Consider the following 17,481-nt stretch of genomic DNA (forward strand, 5'->3'; position numbering starts at 1 on the left):
TTTTGTTGACGCTTATCAATTCACAAAAAACATATTGGAACACTCAAATTATTTATTAAAGTACAAATAAACACGTAAATAACAATAATAAATCACAAATAAACAATGAGTTCAAATGCTGATAGAATTAACTAGTGTAGCATCCCGATTGAAAAGATGGTCCCTTAAACTAATGGTTTACAACTTTTATTCCATCCTTGATGTAAACACACTGTAAGAGCTACGGTGCACACAAATAAAGCAACACAATTAGAAATTAACAAAAACTTTTCACCTTTTTCCTTTTAAACCTTATTTATATATCAATGAATTGCCTATATGAATTGCCTTTACCTTATTACCTTATCATTGACAATCTCTCCCTTGAGTGCAATGACTGTATATACTGTATATATTTATGACCTTTTAACCTTATATAATTTTCTATACATTAAAATAAACCATAACATGAAATAAACCTTTCAATTAGCATTAAGAACAATACTAATAGCACTTATAGGCCCATTGTCAATGAAACATTATTATTTAGTAAGGCGACAGCACCCTCTGGTGTACAAAAAATGAAGGAAAAAAAAAAATTACAAACTGCGTGAAGGCGCTTGAGTTGTTTATTCACGGCAGACACGCAGCCAAGCTTGGCACTGAACAGACAGGACAGAAGAGTGTACTCTCCTTTGTTTCTTTGAAATAAGTCAATGTTTTGGACACTCTGGTGCGCTTTTTTTTGGCTTTGTGCCGCTTTCCCCGCTTGCAAACAGAGCATCCGACATTCTAACATTCCACGCATATATTTTTTTTAACCCTTCATTAACCGTCGACGGGATGTTGTGCTCGTCGACGGATTTACGTCATCGATGACGTCGACTATGTCGACTAGTCGGGACAGCTCTACAAACTATTCCACACAAGGCCGCAATGGGTGGACAATTTCATTTCAGCCAAACAAGACTGCACCTTTTCACCAATTTAGTGTCTTCCAAGTTAGGTGCTGCTTGTTTTAGTATAAACCTCATTGGCTAAACTGTCTGTGCTGGATCGGTTTGAACAAAAACCAGGACCCACAGCGGCCCTTGAGGAGCGGTTTGCAGACCCTTGGTTTACATAATTGTAACAATTTGAGTGAAAGAAAAAAATGAAAGCAATGCAAACTACTGATTACACATTGGAAGCATTGTTGCGATGCTTAAAAGAGATTCTTTTTGTGCTTTAAGGATGTTTGATGGGTCTGAATTCACCTCCGTAATAACATCCTCTATCTTCTAATTGTTTACAATACAATAAGTCACAAAGAAGACACTAAAAGTCCATATGCTGTGATGAGATTTCATGGCTGTTATATAATAATGCCTGCTGTCACATTACTGTAAGGGTTTTTTTGTTGGCGCGTGACGTGAATAGCCTCTTAGGTTGATGTGTGAGCTCGCGCTCAAACCAAATCACCGCATTAAGGATTGTTTACGGCCGACCTGACAATCTTATTCCATCTGTCCGAGCGACCCTTTGTTATTTCTCTGCGCCGGCAGCTGCTTCCTAAACACTGCGCCAAGACCATCAGCCAAGCCGTCAACAAGAAGAGCAAGAAGGCCACAGGAAAAAAGGGCGAGCCAGAGAGAGAGAAACCGGGAGTGGAGAGCATGAGGAAGAACAGACTACTGGTCACCAAGTAAGCAAACGCCATTCTTTGTTTTCACGCAAACATTATTATGCTCTTTCTAAACCTATGTTGGGTTCTTCGTCCTCTTCCTTCAGTCTGGACAAACTGCACACGGCGCTTTCAGAACTCTGCTTCTCCATCAACTACGTTCCCAATTTAGCGGTGTGGGAGCACACGTTCACGCCGAGAGAGTACCTCACTTCGCACCTGGAGATCAGGTTTACCAAGTAAGGAATATGTCACCTTTGTAAACTGATGCTGTGGGAGTTGCTTTGACAAAATGTCAGAAAGACTGATAAAGCAATGTAAGAAATTTGATCCAAGAAACAATGTGGCTGTTCCCCATTACGTCTTGCCTGTTATTTTGAAAATATGCATTTACAAGATAATTTGAGATTTGATTAAATTTTGAGAGAAAATATATTTTTGGTTGAGCACTAGCAAACTTGACTTAACTCCAAACTTCACTTAGCCAAAATCTTCTCATTTACAGTATTTTCTGTTACATACCCCGAAGAAGAGGAAAATATTTTGCTCCGCCCCACTCTCCGCCGTGACTTTAGATGGAATACTTTATTTTTCATAAGTACAGTAAGACTCGTTTTCACTGAAAAACCTCAAGCGACTTAGGTGCGTGATTAGAGTGTTATGGCTGTCAGTGACGCTTTAATTTATTTGGCTTCATTCTGTAAACTGCCAGAATTTTTAGAGACTGTAAACGCTGCGTTATTTCCTCGTCTCCCACCGTTGTCACAGTGAGGGCCGCGCAACATATGCTTCACTGTCGTCAAAAATCCAACTTCTTTTCCCCCTTCAGGTCCATTGTGGGCATGACCATGTACAACCAAGCTACTCAGGAGATCGCCAAACCCAGCGAGCTGCTGACCAGCGTGCGAGCCTACATGACAGTGCTGCAGTCCATCGAGAACTACGTCACCATTGACATCACACGGGTCTTCAACAACGTCCTACTGCAGCAGACGCAGCACCTGGACAGCCACGGCGAGCCCACCATCACCAGCCTCTACACCAACTGGTGCGTCTTAGGGCATATAGTTATGTTACTGTGTCATCTTGAGTTTTGTTGGATTTGGATTCAAATTTTAATGCTTTGTGCAGAGCTAGTTTTGTTTTATTTGGATAAAAATGGACAGATTTCGTTTGAAATGACAAAGGTGCTTTATTGGTCACCTTTACAAGGTGCAGTGAATTCCTTTGAAACACTTTTTTAAACCCTGTGTAATAGGGAAGCTGACTATTTTTTGTACTTTAAAAATGAAGAAAAATACAACCTCGTAAAAGACATCCACACACGTATGTAGACATCACATTTGGGATTATGTAGGCCACAATATTAACATTTAGTATAAAAATGTGACACTACATAGCCCTGCCTTTTTTTTTAATTATAAATAAATAAAACTATGTCTTAAACTGAATTAAAATGAACTATGAATCATATAGGTCCAATGTCTGATAATAAAAGCATTTAAAATAATATCGTGAAAATATAGACATAATTTTTGCTGCAAAAATATGCTGACTTAAAAGTTAATGTACAAACCTGCAACCTGCTAGATGTTACATTTGTTAAATGAGCAAAGACCATTTGCATTCATGGTGTACCAATAAATGAACAAATAAATGAAAAATAATGAATTATAAATCTCATCTCTTATAACTCATGCATTACCAGAAAGAAATAGTCACCAAGTAATAAAACACAGAAACACAAAAAGTAGTAAAACACATTATATATAATTAAAAATCTGTGCAAAAGCCCAGCAAAATGCATCTTTGGAATTGTCACTCATTGATTAGCATTGTCTGGACTGGTCATATGATTGCTTACTTGTAAGCTTTGTGTTAGCCATACGTGTTATGGCAGTGCTTTATTGACACTTTGCACTTGCCAGGATTATCTCAAAGACCATGATCAAAAAACTGCAGTATTTTGAGTTGAATACTAAATATAGTATTATATTATTGACACTTTTTCCATAACTTCAGTTAAAGTCTCTTATTTTTCGCCAAATTTACATTTGGAAAACTTTGAAGTTGTTACATTTATCATTATGAAAACATCCGGTGGGGCATCACAATAAAATTAGCCATAATATGTTAAGTCCACAACAGCATATATCGATATCGGTATCGAGTTTGATATCGGTATCGAATTCTTGGAGTTGACAGCATTGGGGTATTGGTTAAAAATTCCTTATCACACATCACTACTATGAGTTAATCAAATGTTAATAAAAACATTGTTTTTAACTCATTGACTACAATTGACAATGATAGACGCCCAATTCATTTAAAATGGGAGGACTGGCTGTGAAGGGTCTATCTTTCAGTGCCATTGAGGGCGCCAGACATATAATGCATTTTCAATGGAACAGGCAGGCACCGATCATTCAATACCGCGCCCCCCCCCCCACCCCCCACACACACACACACACACACAAATGGATTGGACGTCTAGCACCGTCAATGGTAGCCAATGAGTCAAATGACTGTAAGCAATTTAATTGACATCATTCCATGGATATGCAATGCCAATTTTATAAGGGCATACAAACAGCAAAACATAGTGAAGCATTTCTTTTCTTTTTCAAGTGGTGCCCACTCAAATGATATTTGCTGTTGTCGTGGAAACCGACATTGATGCCAGTTATGAAACTGTTGCGCAGGTACCTGGAGACGTTGCTCCGGCAGGTCAGTAACGGACACATCGCTTACTTTCCCGCCATGAAGGCCTTCGTCAACCTGCCCACGGAGAACGAGCTGACCTTCAATGCGGAGGAATACTCCGATATCTCTGGTACAGACGTCTCCACCGCTAAAATTTAATAAGATGAAGGAAATATACATATATATTAGTGACTTTCCTGATCTGCAGAAATGCGTTCGCTGTCTGAGCTGCTGGGGCCTTATGGCATGAAATTCCTTAGCGAAAGCCTCATGTGGCACATCTCCTCGCAGGTGGCCGAGCTCAAGGTATGCGACCATGCGAAGGACAGTTCTGAGTTCTGAGCCTTGCATTCGCTGCCAACCTTTGTTTATGTCAACAGAAATTAGTGGTGGAGAACATGGAAGTGCTGACTCAGATGAGAACCAGCTTTGACAAACCCGACCACATGGCGGCGTTGTTCAAGAAACTCACTTGTAGGCACTTTTTTCTTCAGCACAAATGACACTGCTGTAGTTTGGTTGTTTGTCAGAGTGACTTACGTTTTTTTCTTTTTTGCAGCTGTGGACAGCGTCCTCAAGAGGATGACCATCATCGGAGTCATCCTCTCATTCCGCTCGCTGGCTCAGGAAGCACTGAGAGACGTAAGAAACGCAAAGACGAGGACGTGTGCAGTCACATTGATGCTGACATGCTAGCGGACGAACAACAGTGGCTACGTTTATATGCAGCTAATAAGCCTTTCATTATTGAGTTTTTGCCAGTAACCAAACCAGGTTATGTAAGGCCATGTTTACGCGTTCAGAAACCTTAGCGCAGTAGCCAATACCTCTATCGTGCATTCCAGCGAAATGAGTAAGTGCCAATTGGTAAATATAAGCCAGTGTTTCTTAAAAAAAAAAAAAAAAAAAAAGGGGGGGGGGGGCAAAATAGCTGTCATCAGACCGTTTTAAATGCAAGTACTATTCGAGCCAATCAAATGCGAGTATCTCAGATCACCTACTCGTCATTCAATGGCCACCCCTTGAAGTATGCGCGCCAATGGACAATGTATGCTTAAATGGACCCAAGAAGGGCATTGTGTGTCCTTCAGACGGCGAAAGGAGAAAGACAGCGATAGATTGAACAGGTACACTAGCTATAAAGATCGTGGGTTTTTTTTGTTTTTTTTAAAGCTACTGTTTCAAGTAAATCGGCGTTTACTACTATGTGCTGTAAGCAGTGTAATTTTTTGGTGTTTAAACAGTATTTTCTGCATTATCAACGGCTTGAAGTGGTCCTCGGACTTGTAGGTTCTAATAAGCCAAAATTGTTCTCTTTTACTAAAATATATTATTAGAAACATATATTATTGCCATTGATTAAAAAAAAAAAAATTTGTTCTCTTTTACTAAAATATATTATTAGAAACATATATTATTGCCATTGATTTAAAAAAAAAAATATTTAGTACATGTTTTGACCTACAGAGGGCGCCATGTCTTACGCACGCAATGCACGCTGGGGGTGATGACACGGTTGGCCAGGACAGGAGGATTAATGTGCTAGCTAGAAAGCGAAACCAGGATGACGACTGACATGATTTTGTCACATTCTGCTGCTGGTCGGATTTTTTTGTTACAGAGATGTGGGATGAGTTCCCAACGTCGTACCTGCATCCATTTCCAGCTCATCAGCAGTGTCTTTAAACCGCTCCTAAGCGGCTTGCCGAGATATTGACTTGCTGCCATTTGACAATTTGTATATCCTTTCGTTGTTAGCTGCATCATTGCCTAGTTTTTTTTTTTTTTTTTTTTTTGGTTTGTCTGCCTCTCACCGCGACTTTCCCTCAGGTTTTTTTGTTTTGTTTTTTGTTGGTCCCGACCAACTGACACTGACCTTTTTTGTGTCTCCCTTTTTGCGATCGCGGGTTTTTTTGTGTGTGTGTTCAATAAACCCTTTTACGCAATCCCTATGTTATTGTTGTTTGCTTACTGTCTGAAGTGAGCCGCGTTTTTTGAATTCCATGGTCAAGCCAGCCGCACTTTTCAGTTGCGTTTCCCTTTTAGATTTTATTGCACAGACAGACAGCGCATGTGGGTTGCGATTGCTTTATGAGGAAAATCATGACCCCAAAGTCACGCGGAAGGATAGCCCTGTGGTCTACGCGCTTGTCTGTCGCAAGGGAAACACCGGTTAGAATCCCACTGGAGACTTTCTTTTAATTACTTTTGCTGCTCGTTTTGTGAGATATCGACAGTGCTGTCCTGCTCATCACTTTTCCGTTCGGGTTCAAATTGGAAGGGCAAAACCAACGACATGTTTATGTAGCTAACAAGTGACACTGTGGAAGTACGGCAGCGCTGCCCAGTGATGAGACTGCCCAGAGTGCACTGCGTCGTCAACAACAGTGCCGAAAATTTCGGTGATTTTGACATTTGAACGGTGACGGTCGGTCAAACAGTTTGGGCTGTGCGGCGCGGCAAAGAAACTTTGCCTTTGGCTTGCAAAGCCCCATCTAACAAGTTAGATTAATACCAATGATCTCCTACACAGGTGTTATCGTGCCACATTCCCTTCCTGGTCAGTTCTGTGGAGGATTTCAAGGACCACATTCCAAGAGAGACAGACATGAAGGTACTTTCGCCACTGTCACTCTGATATGTTCTATCAAAATACATGTGCGTCTGTGCCCAGGTGGCCATGAACGTCTATGAACTGTCCTCCGCTGCCGGTTTGCCTTGCGAGATCGACCCGGCCCTGGTGGTAGCGCTGTCGTCGCAAAAGAGCGGTAAGATGCAAACACGTAGAGCCATGCGGGCTTCCTATTATCAACGTTCTCTCCTGGTGTGCATAGAGAACATCAGTCCAGAGGAGGAGTACAAGATTGCATGCCTGCTGATGGTGTTTGTGGCCGTTTCCTTGCCAACGCTGGCCAGCAACGTGATGTCACAGTACAGCCCCGCCATTGAGGGTACGTATTCATTTCTCTCTGGACATTTTTCTCCCCTACCTTCTTTCTATACAAAGAGGTAGCACTTGAGTCGAGACACGTTTGGAGAAGAACGCAAATATTCAAGGACGTCCCTCTCACGTATTGACTTGAAAAGGAAGAGCGAGACTTCGTGTTGCGACTGCGGCAGAGCAGGCGTGGGCAAATGTCATTTACTGCTCCAGTGGCACGCGGCGCCAAACGCGATTGATTCATTACGCTGCCGCATACCTCCACGTTGAGGTCACTCCACTCAGCGGCGCTAATTAAAGGTGATTATTCTAAAAAGGCTGAGCTGAATAAAGTTGATTCTGTGACAAAGGCAAAGGCGTCGTGACGCGAGCCTCTTGATGGACTCATTGAGACGCGCCGACGCTAACAACCTTGAAATGAAAGGCGCCGTTGTTAATAAGGGCCGCTGGAAGAGGATAATGACTCGTAATGGGCTCTATTGTTAGTATGCGGGCGTCGCGTGTCTGGAGCACCTCAATATCACATACACACTTACTATGTATTGAAATGTCACTTAAACTTGGTGTCAAATACTTGAATGCCATCCATCTTTTGCTGTCAGAATGAACACATTGGGCCCCTCTTCGGTGTTACATCCTAAACCTGGGAGGGGAAAGCTTTTACAAGCGCAGCCAGCCTCTCCCAGTCAAAATGGATTGGACGTCTATCATCGTCAATGGCAGTGTATGGGTTAATTATAAAATAACATTAAAGCTGTTAAAACAATAACAATTACGCAACCTAAAAAAATAGTCCTGCAGAATAAAATGAGATACGGCAGTTTGGAGAGACAATGTTTTGGCCGCATGGGTGTTTTGGAATAATGATCTGCATTTTGAATTAATTTGACTATGTTGGATCAGTTTCTTTTATTATTTTTTTTTTTTAACATACCTCGTTTATTATGACAAAGCAGCGAACAGGAAGGGGTTATGGGGGGACAGAAGAAAAGAAACACAAGAGAGGAAAGAAAAAAAAAAAAAAAATTACAGGAAGAAATATATTGAACGTCTAGACCAGTGCTTCTCAATTATTTTCTGCTACGCCCCCCCAAGCAAGACGTAAATGTTTCGCGCCCCCCCAAACTCTCTGCCGCCACTGTAAATAGTATTATTTGTCTATAAAATTACTATTATAAATACGCATCCGCCTAATATTGTGTCCTTTTTTTCTAATAAAGAAAAAAAGTAACATAGATCAACTTATAATAAAGTATAACTTTATTAACATTGTTTTGTTTGTAACAGAGATGACTTGACGTGCATCAATTTGCCTGAATTAAAAAAAAAAAAAAGTTACATTCAAACTGTAAAAATACACTCAAGGTACATTTTTGACCATTTGATACAGAAAAATAAAATGTAATAAAATCAGTAAATAATAACAAATTCAAAATGATTAGAAACATTCACTCATGAGGACAATATGCCAAAAAATTTGACCGAAAAAACAAAAATGAATAAAGGAAAAAAAGAGTGTCCTTGGACAGAAGGACAGTTTTTATTTTTGCTGCTCACACTCAGTATTACCTCCTTTGCAATGGTGTGGAGTCATATTGCAATGAGCATGCTAACAATGCTAACTGGTTTACTGATATAACACTGACAAAGCAGGACGATTGTTGGCAATATTCGGCACGTTTTCGCTGAAAAACAATCAAGCGGCTTATCAATGAGATTGGGGTCGAATGTCTTTAAGTGGCGTCTTAATTGATTTGGCTTCTGGCGGTCCGCTATAATTATTTTTAGACACAGTCAACAGTCTTTCCTCATCACCCACAGTATTAAAAGTCAAAACTAAAAGGCAAACGGCACGAACAAAGCGCATTCTCGGCGGCCGAGGTAGAACCGTAGGTGAGGGCGGTCGTCGTTACGATCCCAAGCCGAAAATGGCACTTATCGGGCGGCGGCGTGAGAACCGGACAAGACAGTGGGTCGCTGCGTGAGTGAGTCCGGTCGGAAAACGGCGGCGGCGCACTGCTCTTCATATTTGTTTTCTGTGTGATGAGTGCTCTTCCTTAGTTCAAAAATACTGCACGCACTCTGAAAATGAGAGCGCCACTGCCACCCACTGAGTGGATGCGCAAGTACACTTTATTCCAGTACGGCAGAAAAAAAAAAAAAAAAGCATGTTCCCCGAGGTCACACGCGCCCCCCCTGTCATCGCTCTGCGCCCCCCCAGGGGGGCGCGCCCCACTATTTGAGAAGTACTGGTCTAGAATAACTACTAATATGTTGGTGCTATCTTCAGCTAGATGTATTTCCAGTTGACACTGTGTGGGGGGCCTGTTGACCAGAGAAAGAGGGGGACGGGGGTGGGGTTGTCTATAAGCTAAGTGATTGAAAAGGGTAGAGTGTACACAAATCAGCTCTGTGATTTAGAACCCAGTAATCGTGTGATTTGGATCCGTTTCAAGATCTATCGTTTTTTTAATGGCATGCTAAGTCAGCTTAATTGACTCGCGGTAGCTTAGTCACTCGGAAATTAACAAAAAACTTACAAACTTCATGGAGTTTGTTGAAATAAACTCCAGCAACTAATTAAAACCCCGCTATCGCAACATTAAGCCTAATTTAAATAATTTCCGATCTTTGGCTTTAAGAGTTAAAATCCCACTGTCATTATTTTGTCACACTAATTAAATGAATCTTGCTAAAAGATAAATAGACAAAGGGCAATTTAGAGATTCACAAAGATTATTAACTGTTGAAATTGTGTTAAAATCCAATTCTTAGTGTTCATCAATGGAAATACAGAAACCAACAGGCAATATGCAGCCATATGGGAAACATTGAGTTCTTAGATGTAAATTACACTAGTAACTTGTTGATTTTTTTTTCATATATGTCGGATTGCAAAGTTGAAAGTGGGTTACAAGATGAAGAAAGTCCTGAAAAAGAGATTGCAGGAGTCATTTTACTATTCAAACGTAGAGTCTAACACTACATTCGCACCGCAGGACGTGATGTCCAATGCAGATTTTTTTAATGTAGTCGTATTGCACAAACATATGCGACTCGCAGTGTTTCCAGAAGGAAACATTGTCTCTGCGAGAGGTTTGGCCATCACACTTTTGTGGCAACTTTTGAGGATTTTGTGCTTCACGTGTGTCATCAAGAAGTAAAAGTTATTTTGTGAGAAGTACTTCACCTGTTGATGGCGTATAGTTTGGATGTGTACTGATAAGCGTTCATACTACATTGGATACATAACCGATGTATGAAATATGCCTAGGTCAGATGTGAAAAGATCGGAAATGGACTGTTCATACTACATGCAAATATCAGATACATGTCTCATAAAAATAAAAACTCTGGTGTGTAGTACAGCAAGTATTGCAATTGTAATATAAGTGTTTTCACATGAAATTATTCAATCAATTGAATTTGATTGCATTTGCTGTTTGTGCAAAAGCAATATTCTACATAGCACTTATTCGGCATAATTTTAGTGCAAAACAGGTAATATGCTAAGAAAAATAACTAAAAAGCTAACCGCCACAATTTTTAAATAATGCCAAAACTGAATTGGAATCATTGGATCAAGAAAACCCGCATTTACATACGTCACTTGCGATAAATGGTCAACGTTGATGGCTAACAGGAGGATCTTAAAATTCTGAAATGGCTACTTCAGTTCATTTTACAACCATTAAGGACTGTGAATTGTAGCTTAGTGAAGTTCAATCTATCTTACTCTGTAAAATGTCCTTTGACATGACAGTAGGGACTTTAAAATTTAGTCACTCTTGTAGGCTCAATTTGGAGGGAGGAGCTAGCCTGTGTGTGCTAACGGTGTATATTTGCTGCCCCCTGCAGGTCATTGTAATAACATCCATTGCCTGGCCAAAGCCATCAACCAGATCGCCGCCGCGCTCTTCACCATCCACAAAGGAAGCATCGAGGACCGCCTCAAAGAGTTCCTGGCTGTAAACACCTTCCTTTACTACATACTGTATTTTCGGGCACACTACATTTGATATCATATCATTTAACTTGACTCGACCCGACTTGGTTGATTTTAGTTTTCCCAGCACTAACTTGGGAACTGGAATGAAAGTTGACAGTGAAGACATTAAATATTTTTTTGGGGGGGTTGAACCGATAGGTCAGATTTGCACTAAATACAATAACTCAGTCATGGCCAAATAGTTGTACATATACCAATAAGATACAATAAGCATCGGATGTGTTCCTTTCTTTGAATAGCATTTTGTTTTTATTTGATTTACTAAATTGTATGCATGACTATTGGTCAAATAATTTAATGTCAAAGAAATGAATTATTCGGTTAGGAACTTCAGTCCTGCAGAGCATCAGCGCGTAATCATGACATCACATAGTATGAATTAATACTATTATTTTTGGACATAAGCCAGACAACAGTAGACTGTAGTCAACAACACAACACAGTACCAAGCCAAACAACAATTTAACAAAGTGCATCCGCCAGGCGGCTGAATGAGTTTAAATATAAAGCAAGCTAAAATAAATAGATGAATAAGTAGTCAATAGAGCAGCTATTCATCAATCTTATGGAAAAAGGCACAAAGCTTAGTCCTAAAGGTGAGTGACTTGTGTTTTGTCCAAAATCTTTTTTTTTTTTTTTTTTTTTTTAATTGTAAACAATGTTTTATAGTCAACTATATATCTTAAGAAGAGGCATTTTGATAAGCTACATTCCGCTTTTATAAAGTCACACCAGGAAAATTTTTTGCATCATATTAGGGCTGCAGCTATCGATTATTTAAGTAATCAAGTAATCTACCAATTAGTTATATCGAATAATCGAGTAATCGGATTAGAAACATTTAATGTGTTGCAGAATAAATCTTAGGAGATGTAAAACAATGCTTGCTAAGATTTCACTTTCAGAAGAGCCTTACATTCGAATACAAAGTATAATTCCCGGAGTGTTTCTTCAAACTATGCAGAATTGCACTTCAATTTCACAACAGCAATAATTGCATTTAAAAATAAATTGAAATACTTGAATGTGATCGCGCCCGATTTCCGCTCCGTGATCGGATCGGGGACAGCCCTCCAATAAAGTTTTTTAACAATGATACACTTCTAAATTCCTCAATGGTGCCTAAAAAAGTCACAATAAACATTTCAATTTACAATTTCTTTTAAAATAACATTTAATTAACTCAGTGCGTGTGGTTGTTTGTGTCCAGCTGGCCTCATCGAGCCTCTTGAAGATTGGCCAGGAGACTGACAAGATGACCACGCGTAACAGAGAGTCTGTTTACCTGCTGCTCGACATGGTGAGATTTTCTTTGAAAAGGATACAAAGCCTACAGTGCTAAATTGTTGTGTTCATATGCATGGTAATGATTGGGTTGACAGATTGTGCAGGAGTCCCCCTTCCTCACAATGGACTTGCTGGAATCCTGCTTCCCATACGTGCTCCTGCGTAATGCCTACCACGCCGTCTACAAGCAGAGCATCAGCGCCAACGCGTAAACGCGCACACTCCTGCCGTATGCTTCGTTTGTCGATGCACAGCTGATTATTAAGTATGTTCCCCCGCCTATCCACCATTCACTATCGGTGATATTGTTTTAGGATCCAATTGACTGAAAATTTGCGCTTTTGCGTATTTTGTGGAACACCCAAAACATGCAACAACTTTGTGCCAAAGCCCTGTTGAATAAAGTAGTAAAAGTAGTGCTTTGGCGCTTCTTGTGACAACTTGAAAGTGAAGTGAGGGGCTTCTGTTGGACTGCTACCATCTTGTTAGCTGCTACTTACATTTTTTTGCGGTGGCTCCAATTTCTTGTAATTGACTCTTTATGCCACATGGTGGTGCTAAATGACTACTTTTACCTCAGGCAAGAGTGATGCCTGTTTAACCCTTTCGTGGACCGTGGTCAAAAGTCGGCACTTACCTTTAACCCTTCCTAGAACAAGTGATTATTTTTGGTCATTTAAAATGCATATATAAACATTTTTTATTATTATTAATCACTGTAGTTATTTATATATTTTTCCATAATTATAAATTCATAAATAATAACACAATATTAGTAATAAACACAAAATTAATTAAAAAGAAAAACAAACACACACTGGCTATGGCCCCAAGTAACACTAAAGTTGATTGGCTGTTAGTGCTCATGTTTTAGTGCCATTGACTGCTCTAGACTTCCAATCCATTTTTACTGGGAGTTCGTTCGCCCACCCTACTCAAAATGGATTGGAAGTCTAGCACCATCAATGCCAGCCAACGATTTAAATGAGTGCCCTGTAAGGGATAGATTTTTAAAAATAAAAATTCATAATTCGTGCATGAAAGGGTTACTCAAAAAAGCCTAAGAATTGCCAATCGAGTGCACTGCTTTTGCCCTAGAAGAGAGCCTCAAGTCACTTCAACATAGCTCCTTGTCAACAAGATGGATCCAAGGCACTACTTTTGACTGAATGAAGCTCCTCAACTGACTTCGATGTAGTTCCTTGGCAACCAAGGTGGCAGCAAAGCACTACGTTTCTTTCATTAAAGCGCCTCAACTTATCTTGATGGTTTCAGGAAGAACAACAAAGTAAATTGGTTTCCAAAAAAACATTATGTGAATAGGCGGGGTCTCTGTATACTCGATGAACAATTACCAAGTAACAAAAAAAACCTGTAAAGATGTTTAAACAAAAACAATAAGATGGCTGACAAACCTGTGACGCACACTCACGAGCTGGAAGAAATTGGGGAACAGCTACATTTTTGTGTTTTTATTCCTTTTTTTTTTTTTTTTTTTTTTTTTTTTTTTTAATGTTATGCTGTCACTGGGGAGACCAAAACCGCAGCGACACAAAACAAACCTGAGCGTTTGTTTATATGAGGACAAAAAAATTATAAATAAATAGTATATATAAATCTACAGTATATATATTGAGTTGACACTAAACTATTTGACGGCGTGTTTGTGCTGGTGATGGATTTGGATGATTTTCTTGACGTTTGTTTTTTCTTTCATTTTGCTCAAAGAGGGCGGCTGACGTCCGCTTACAGTTTGTGTACATTTTCCATTAACGCCGCCTTGTGACATTTCATAACAAAAACTCACGCATTCACTTGTAACATGGTGATTTTGTTCTTTTTTTCTAGCTCGTGGTTACAAATTCTTGTGGGTTATGGAAAAAAAAAAAAAGTTTTTGATGTGAACTCAACTGGTCTGTTTTTACGTTTTCTTACTTTTACAATTTTCCGAACGTGTTAACACTACATGATGTTTGTGTGAGAGAGGAAAGGGTGGGTTTGGGGGTCATGCATTCTGTAACATAGTGGAGTAAAAAAAGAAAAAGACCAAGAAGCCCTCAGCTGCTCTCAATCACGGTTAATAAAGTACAAGTGAACATTTCTTCATTTGTCTGCATGGACTCTCAGCTCTTTTTGTCTTTTATTTGGATTGTGTCATCAAGGCAACACAAATCGTAGTTCAGGTCATAGACTCAGCGACTGCCGTTGATGGTGCTGAATGTCCAAATCATTTGGACTGGGAGAGGCTGGAAGAGAATGATCGCTGCCATCCCTCCCAATTAAAATGGATTGGATGTCTCTTGCTGTCAACGGCACCCAAAGAGTTAAGATATGTGAAGTCAGATAAATTATTTTAAAATTTATTATTAATTTTTCCAACTTATTACAATTTTAATTTATTGGATATTAATATTCTACACTCACCGGCCACTTTATTAGGTACACCATGCTAGTTACCGGTTGGATCCCATTTGGCCTTCAGAACTGCCTCAATTCTTCGTGGCACAGATTCAACAAGGTGCTGGAAGCATTCCTCAGAGAGTTTGGTCCATATTGACATGATGGCATCACACAGTTGGTGCAGATTTGTCGGCTGCACATCCATGATGCGAATCTCCCGTTCCACCACATCCCAAAGATGCTCTATTGGATTGAGATCTGGTGACTGTGGAGGCCATTTGAGTACAGTAAACTCATTGTCATGTTCAAGAAACCAGTCTGAGATGATTCCAACTTTATGACGTGGCGCATTATCCTGCCGAAAGTGGCCATCAGAAGTTGGGTACATTGTGGTCATGAAGGGATGGACATGGTCAGCAACAATACTCAGGTAGGCTGTGGCGTTCCAACGATGCTCAATTGGTACCAAGGAGCCAGAAGAGTGCCAAGAAAATATTCCCCACACCATTACACCACCACCACCAGCCTGAACTGTTGATACAAGGCTGGTTGGATCCATGCTTTAATGTCGTTGACGCCAAATTCTGACCCTACCATCAGAATGTCGCAGCAGAATTCGGACTCATCAGACCAGGCAACCTTTTTCCAATCATCTAATGTCCAATTTCGATGAGCTTGTGCAAATTGTAGCCTCAGTTTCCTGTTCTTAGCTGAAAGGAGTGGCACCCGGCGTGGTCTTCTGCTGCTGTAGCCCATCTGCCTCAAAGTTCGACGTACTGTGCGTTCAGAGATGCTCTTCTGCCTACCTTGGTTGTAACGAGTGGTTATTTGAGTCACTGTTGCCTTTCTATCAGCTCGAACCAGTCTGGCCATTCTCCTCTGACCTCTGGCATCAACAAGGCATTTCTGCCCACAGAACATTTTTTCTTTTTCGGACCATTCTCTGTAAACCCTAGAGATGGTTGTGCGTGAAAATCCCAGTAGATCAGCAGTTTCCGAAATACTCAGACCAGTCCTTCTGGCACCAACAACCATGCCACGTTCAAAGTCACTCAAATCACCTTTCTTCCCCATACTGATGCTCCGTTTAAACTGCAGGAGATTGTCTTAAACCATGTCTACATGCGTAAATGCACTGAGTTGCCGCCATGTGATTGGCTGATTAGAAATTAAGTGTTAACGAGCAGTTGGACAGGTGTGCCTAATAAAGTGGCCGGTGAGTGTATATTCATGTGAAAAAATTAGGACACCCTGTGGAAGCCTGTATTCTAGCATATTTGGTCATATGGATATTTAATGCAAATTTTAACAATCATGAGAGATACAAGTAATATAACAAAACAAAACTGGAAAAAAAATCTATATTTTTTATAACTTCCTGTGAAATGTAATTTTAAATAAATGTGATTTCTTTTGAGGAATAAATTAAGACACCCCCCACATTCAATCCCACTTAAAAGGGCTAAAATTACAGACTGGTACAGTGCTGGCTAAAAGTATTGGCACCCCTGCAATTCTGTCAGATAATGCTCAATTTCTCCCAGAAAATGATTGCAATTACAAATGCTTTTGGTAGTAATATCTTCATTTATTTTGCTTGCAATGAAAAAACACAAAAGAATGGAAAGGGAAAAAAATCATTATCATTTTACACAAAACTCCAAAGATGGACCGGACAAAAGTATTGGCACCCTCAGCCTAATACTTGGTAGCACAACCTTGAGACAAAATAACTGCGAACAACCGCTTCCAATATCCATCTATGAGTTTCTTACAATCCTCTGCTGGAATTTTAGGTCATTCTTCTTTGGCCAACTGCTCCAGGTCTCTGAGATTTGAAGGGTGCCTCATCCAAACTGCCATTTTCAGATCTCTCCACAGGGGATCTATGGGATTCAGGTCTGGACTAATTTCTGGCCACTTTAGAAGTCTTCGTTGCTTTCTCTCATACCATTTCCAAGTGCTTTTTTAAATGTGTTTTGGGTCATTGTCCTGCTGGAAGACACATGACCTATGAGGGGGACCCAGGTTTCTCACACCGGGCCCAACATTATGGTGCAAAAAAAAAAAAAAAACTACAAAAAAAAAGCTACTATGCTCAAGTAGGTCAAAATCCAGCACAGGGCTACTGCACCTTAACACGTTTTGTTTTCTCCTTGAGATAACTGTTGTTGTGATTTGGTCTAAACAAATAAAAGTTAATTTTATTTGACTTAGAACACATCCATACCTGAACAGTATGGACATCCAGGTGACAATGTCTTTTTTTAGGTAACCTATTGTGGTTCCTCGGTTTTATTATTATTATCTTGGTCTTTGAAAAAGACCAGATAGTGTTGTTCTGCAACTTTCTTCTTATTATACCATCATCATCTTATTCTTCGCGTTTTTTCGGCGCGCCGCGCAGCCCGAACCATTTCACCAATCGGCACCATTCAAGTATCCAAACGACTGGAATTTTCGCGCGACGATGGGAATTTTTTAACGGCCCTGTAAATT

General features: G+C 40.1%; 1 protein-coding gene across 4 annotated transcripts in view; it reads left to right on the top strand.

Moving 5' to 3' along the window:
- The window catches only part of nckap1 (NCK-associated protein 1), a 36,451-nt gene extending 21,749 nt beyond the window's left edge, over positions 1-14,702 (top strand). For all 4 annotated transcript variants that reach the window (XM_057848708.1, XM_057848709.1, XM_057848710.1 and 1 more), the window contains 13 exons: positions 1,524-1,663; positions 1,750-1,881; positions 2,472-2,690; positions 4,345-4,475; positions 4,554-4,651; positions 4,726-4,819; positions 4,905-4,987; positions 6,879-6,959; positions 7,020-7,113; positions 7,180-7,296; positions 11,145-11,254; positions 12,506-12,595; positions 12,678-14,702. In XM_057848708.1, the coding sequence (XP_057704691.1) occupies positions 1,524-1,663; positions 1,750-1,881; positions 2,472-2,690; positions 4,345-4,475; positions 4,554-4,651; positions 4,726-4,819; positions 4,905-4,987; positions 6,879-6,959; positions 7,020-7,113; positions 7,180-7,296; positions 11,145-11,254; positions 12,506-12,595; positions 12,678-12,794 (1,506 nt within the window). In that variant the 3' untranslated portion in view covers positions 12,795-14,702. The remainder of the gene's footprint in view (positions 1-1,523; positions 1,664-1,749; positions 1,882-2,471; positions 2,691-4,344; positions 4,476-4,553; positions 4,652-4,725; positions 4,820-4,904; positions 4,988-6,878; positions 6,960-7,019; positions 7,114-7,179; positions 7,297-11,144; positions 11,255-12,505; positions 12,596-12,677) is intronic.
- The last annotated feature ends 2,779 nt before the right edge of the window (positions 14,703-17,481 follow it).

This window comes from Corythoichthys intestinalis, chromosome 10 (assembly GCF_030265065.1).
Source record: "Corythoichthys intestinalis isolate RoL2023-P3 chromosome 10, ASM3026506v1, whole genome shotgun sequence".
In the NCBI taxonomy this organism is placed as follows: domain Eukaryota; kingdom Metazoa; phylum Chordata; class Actinopteri; order Syngnathiformes; family Syngnathidae; genus Corythoichthys; species Corythoichthys intestinalis.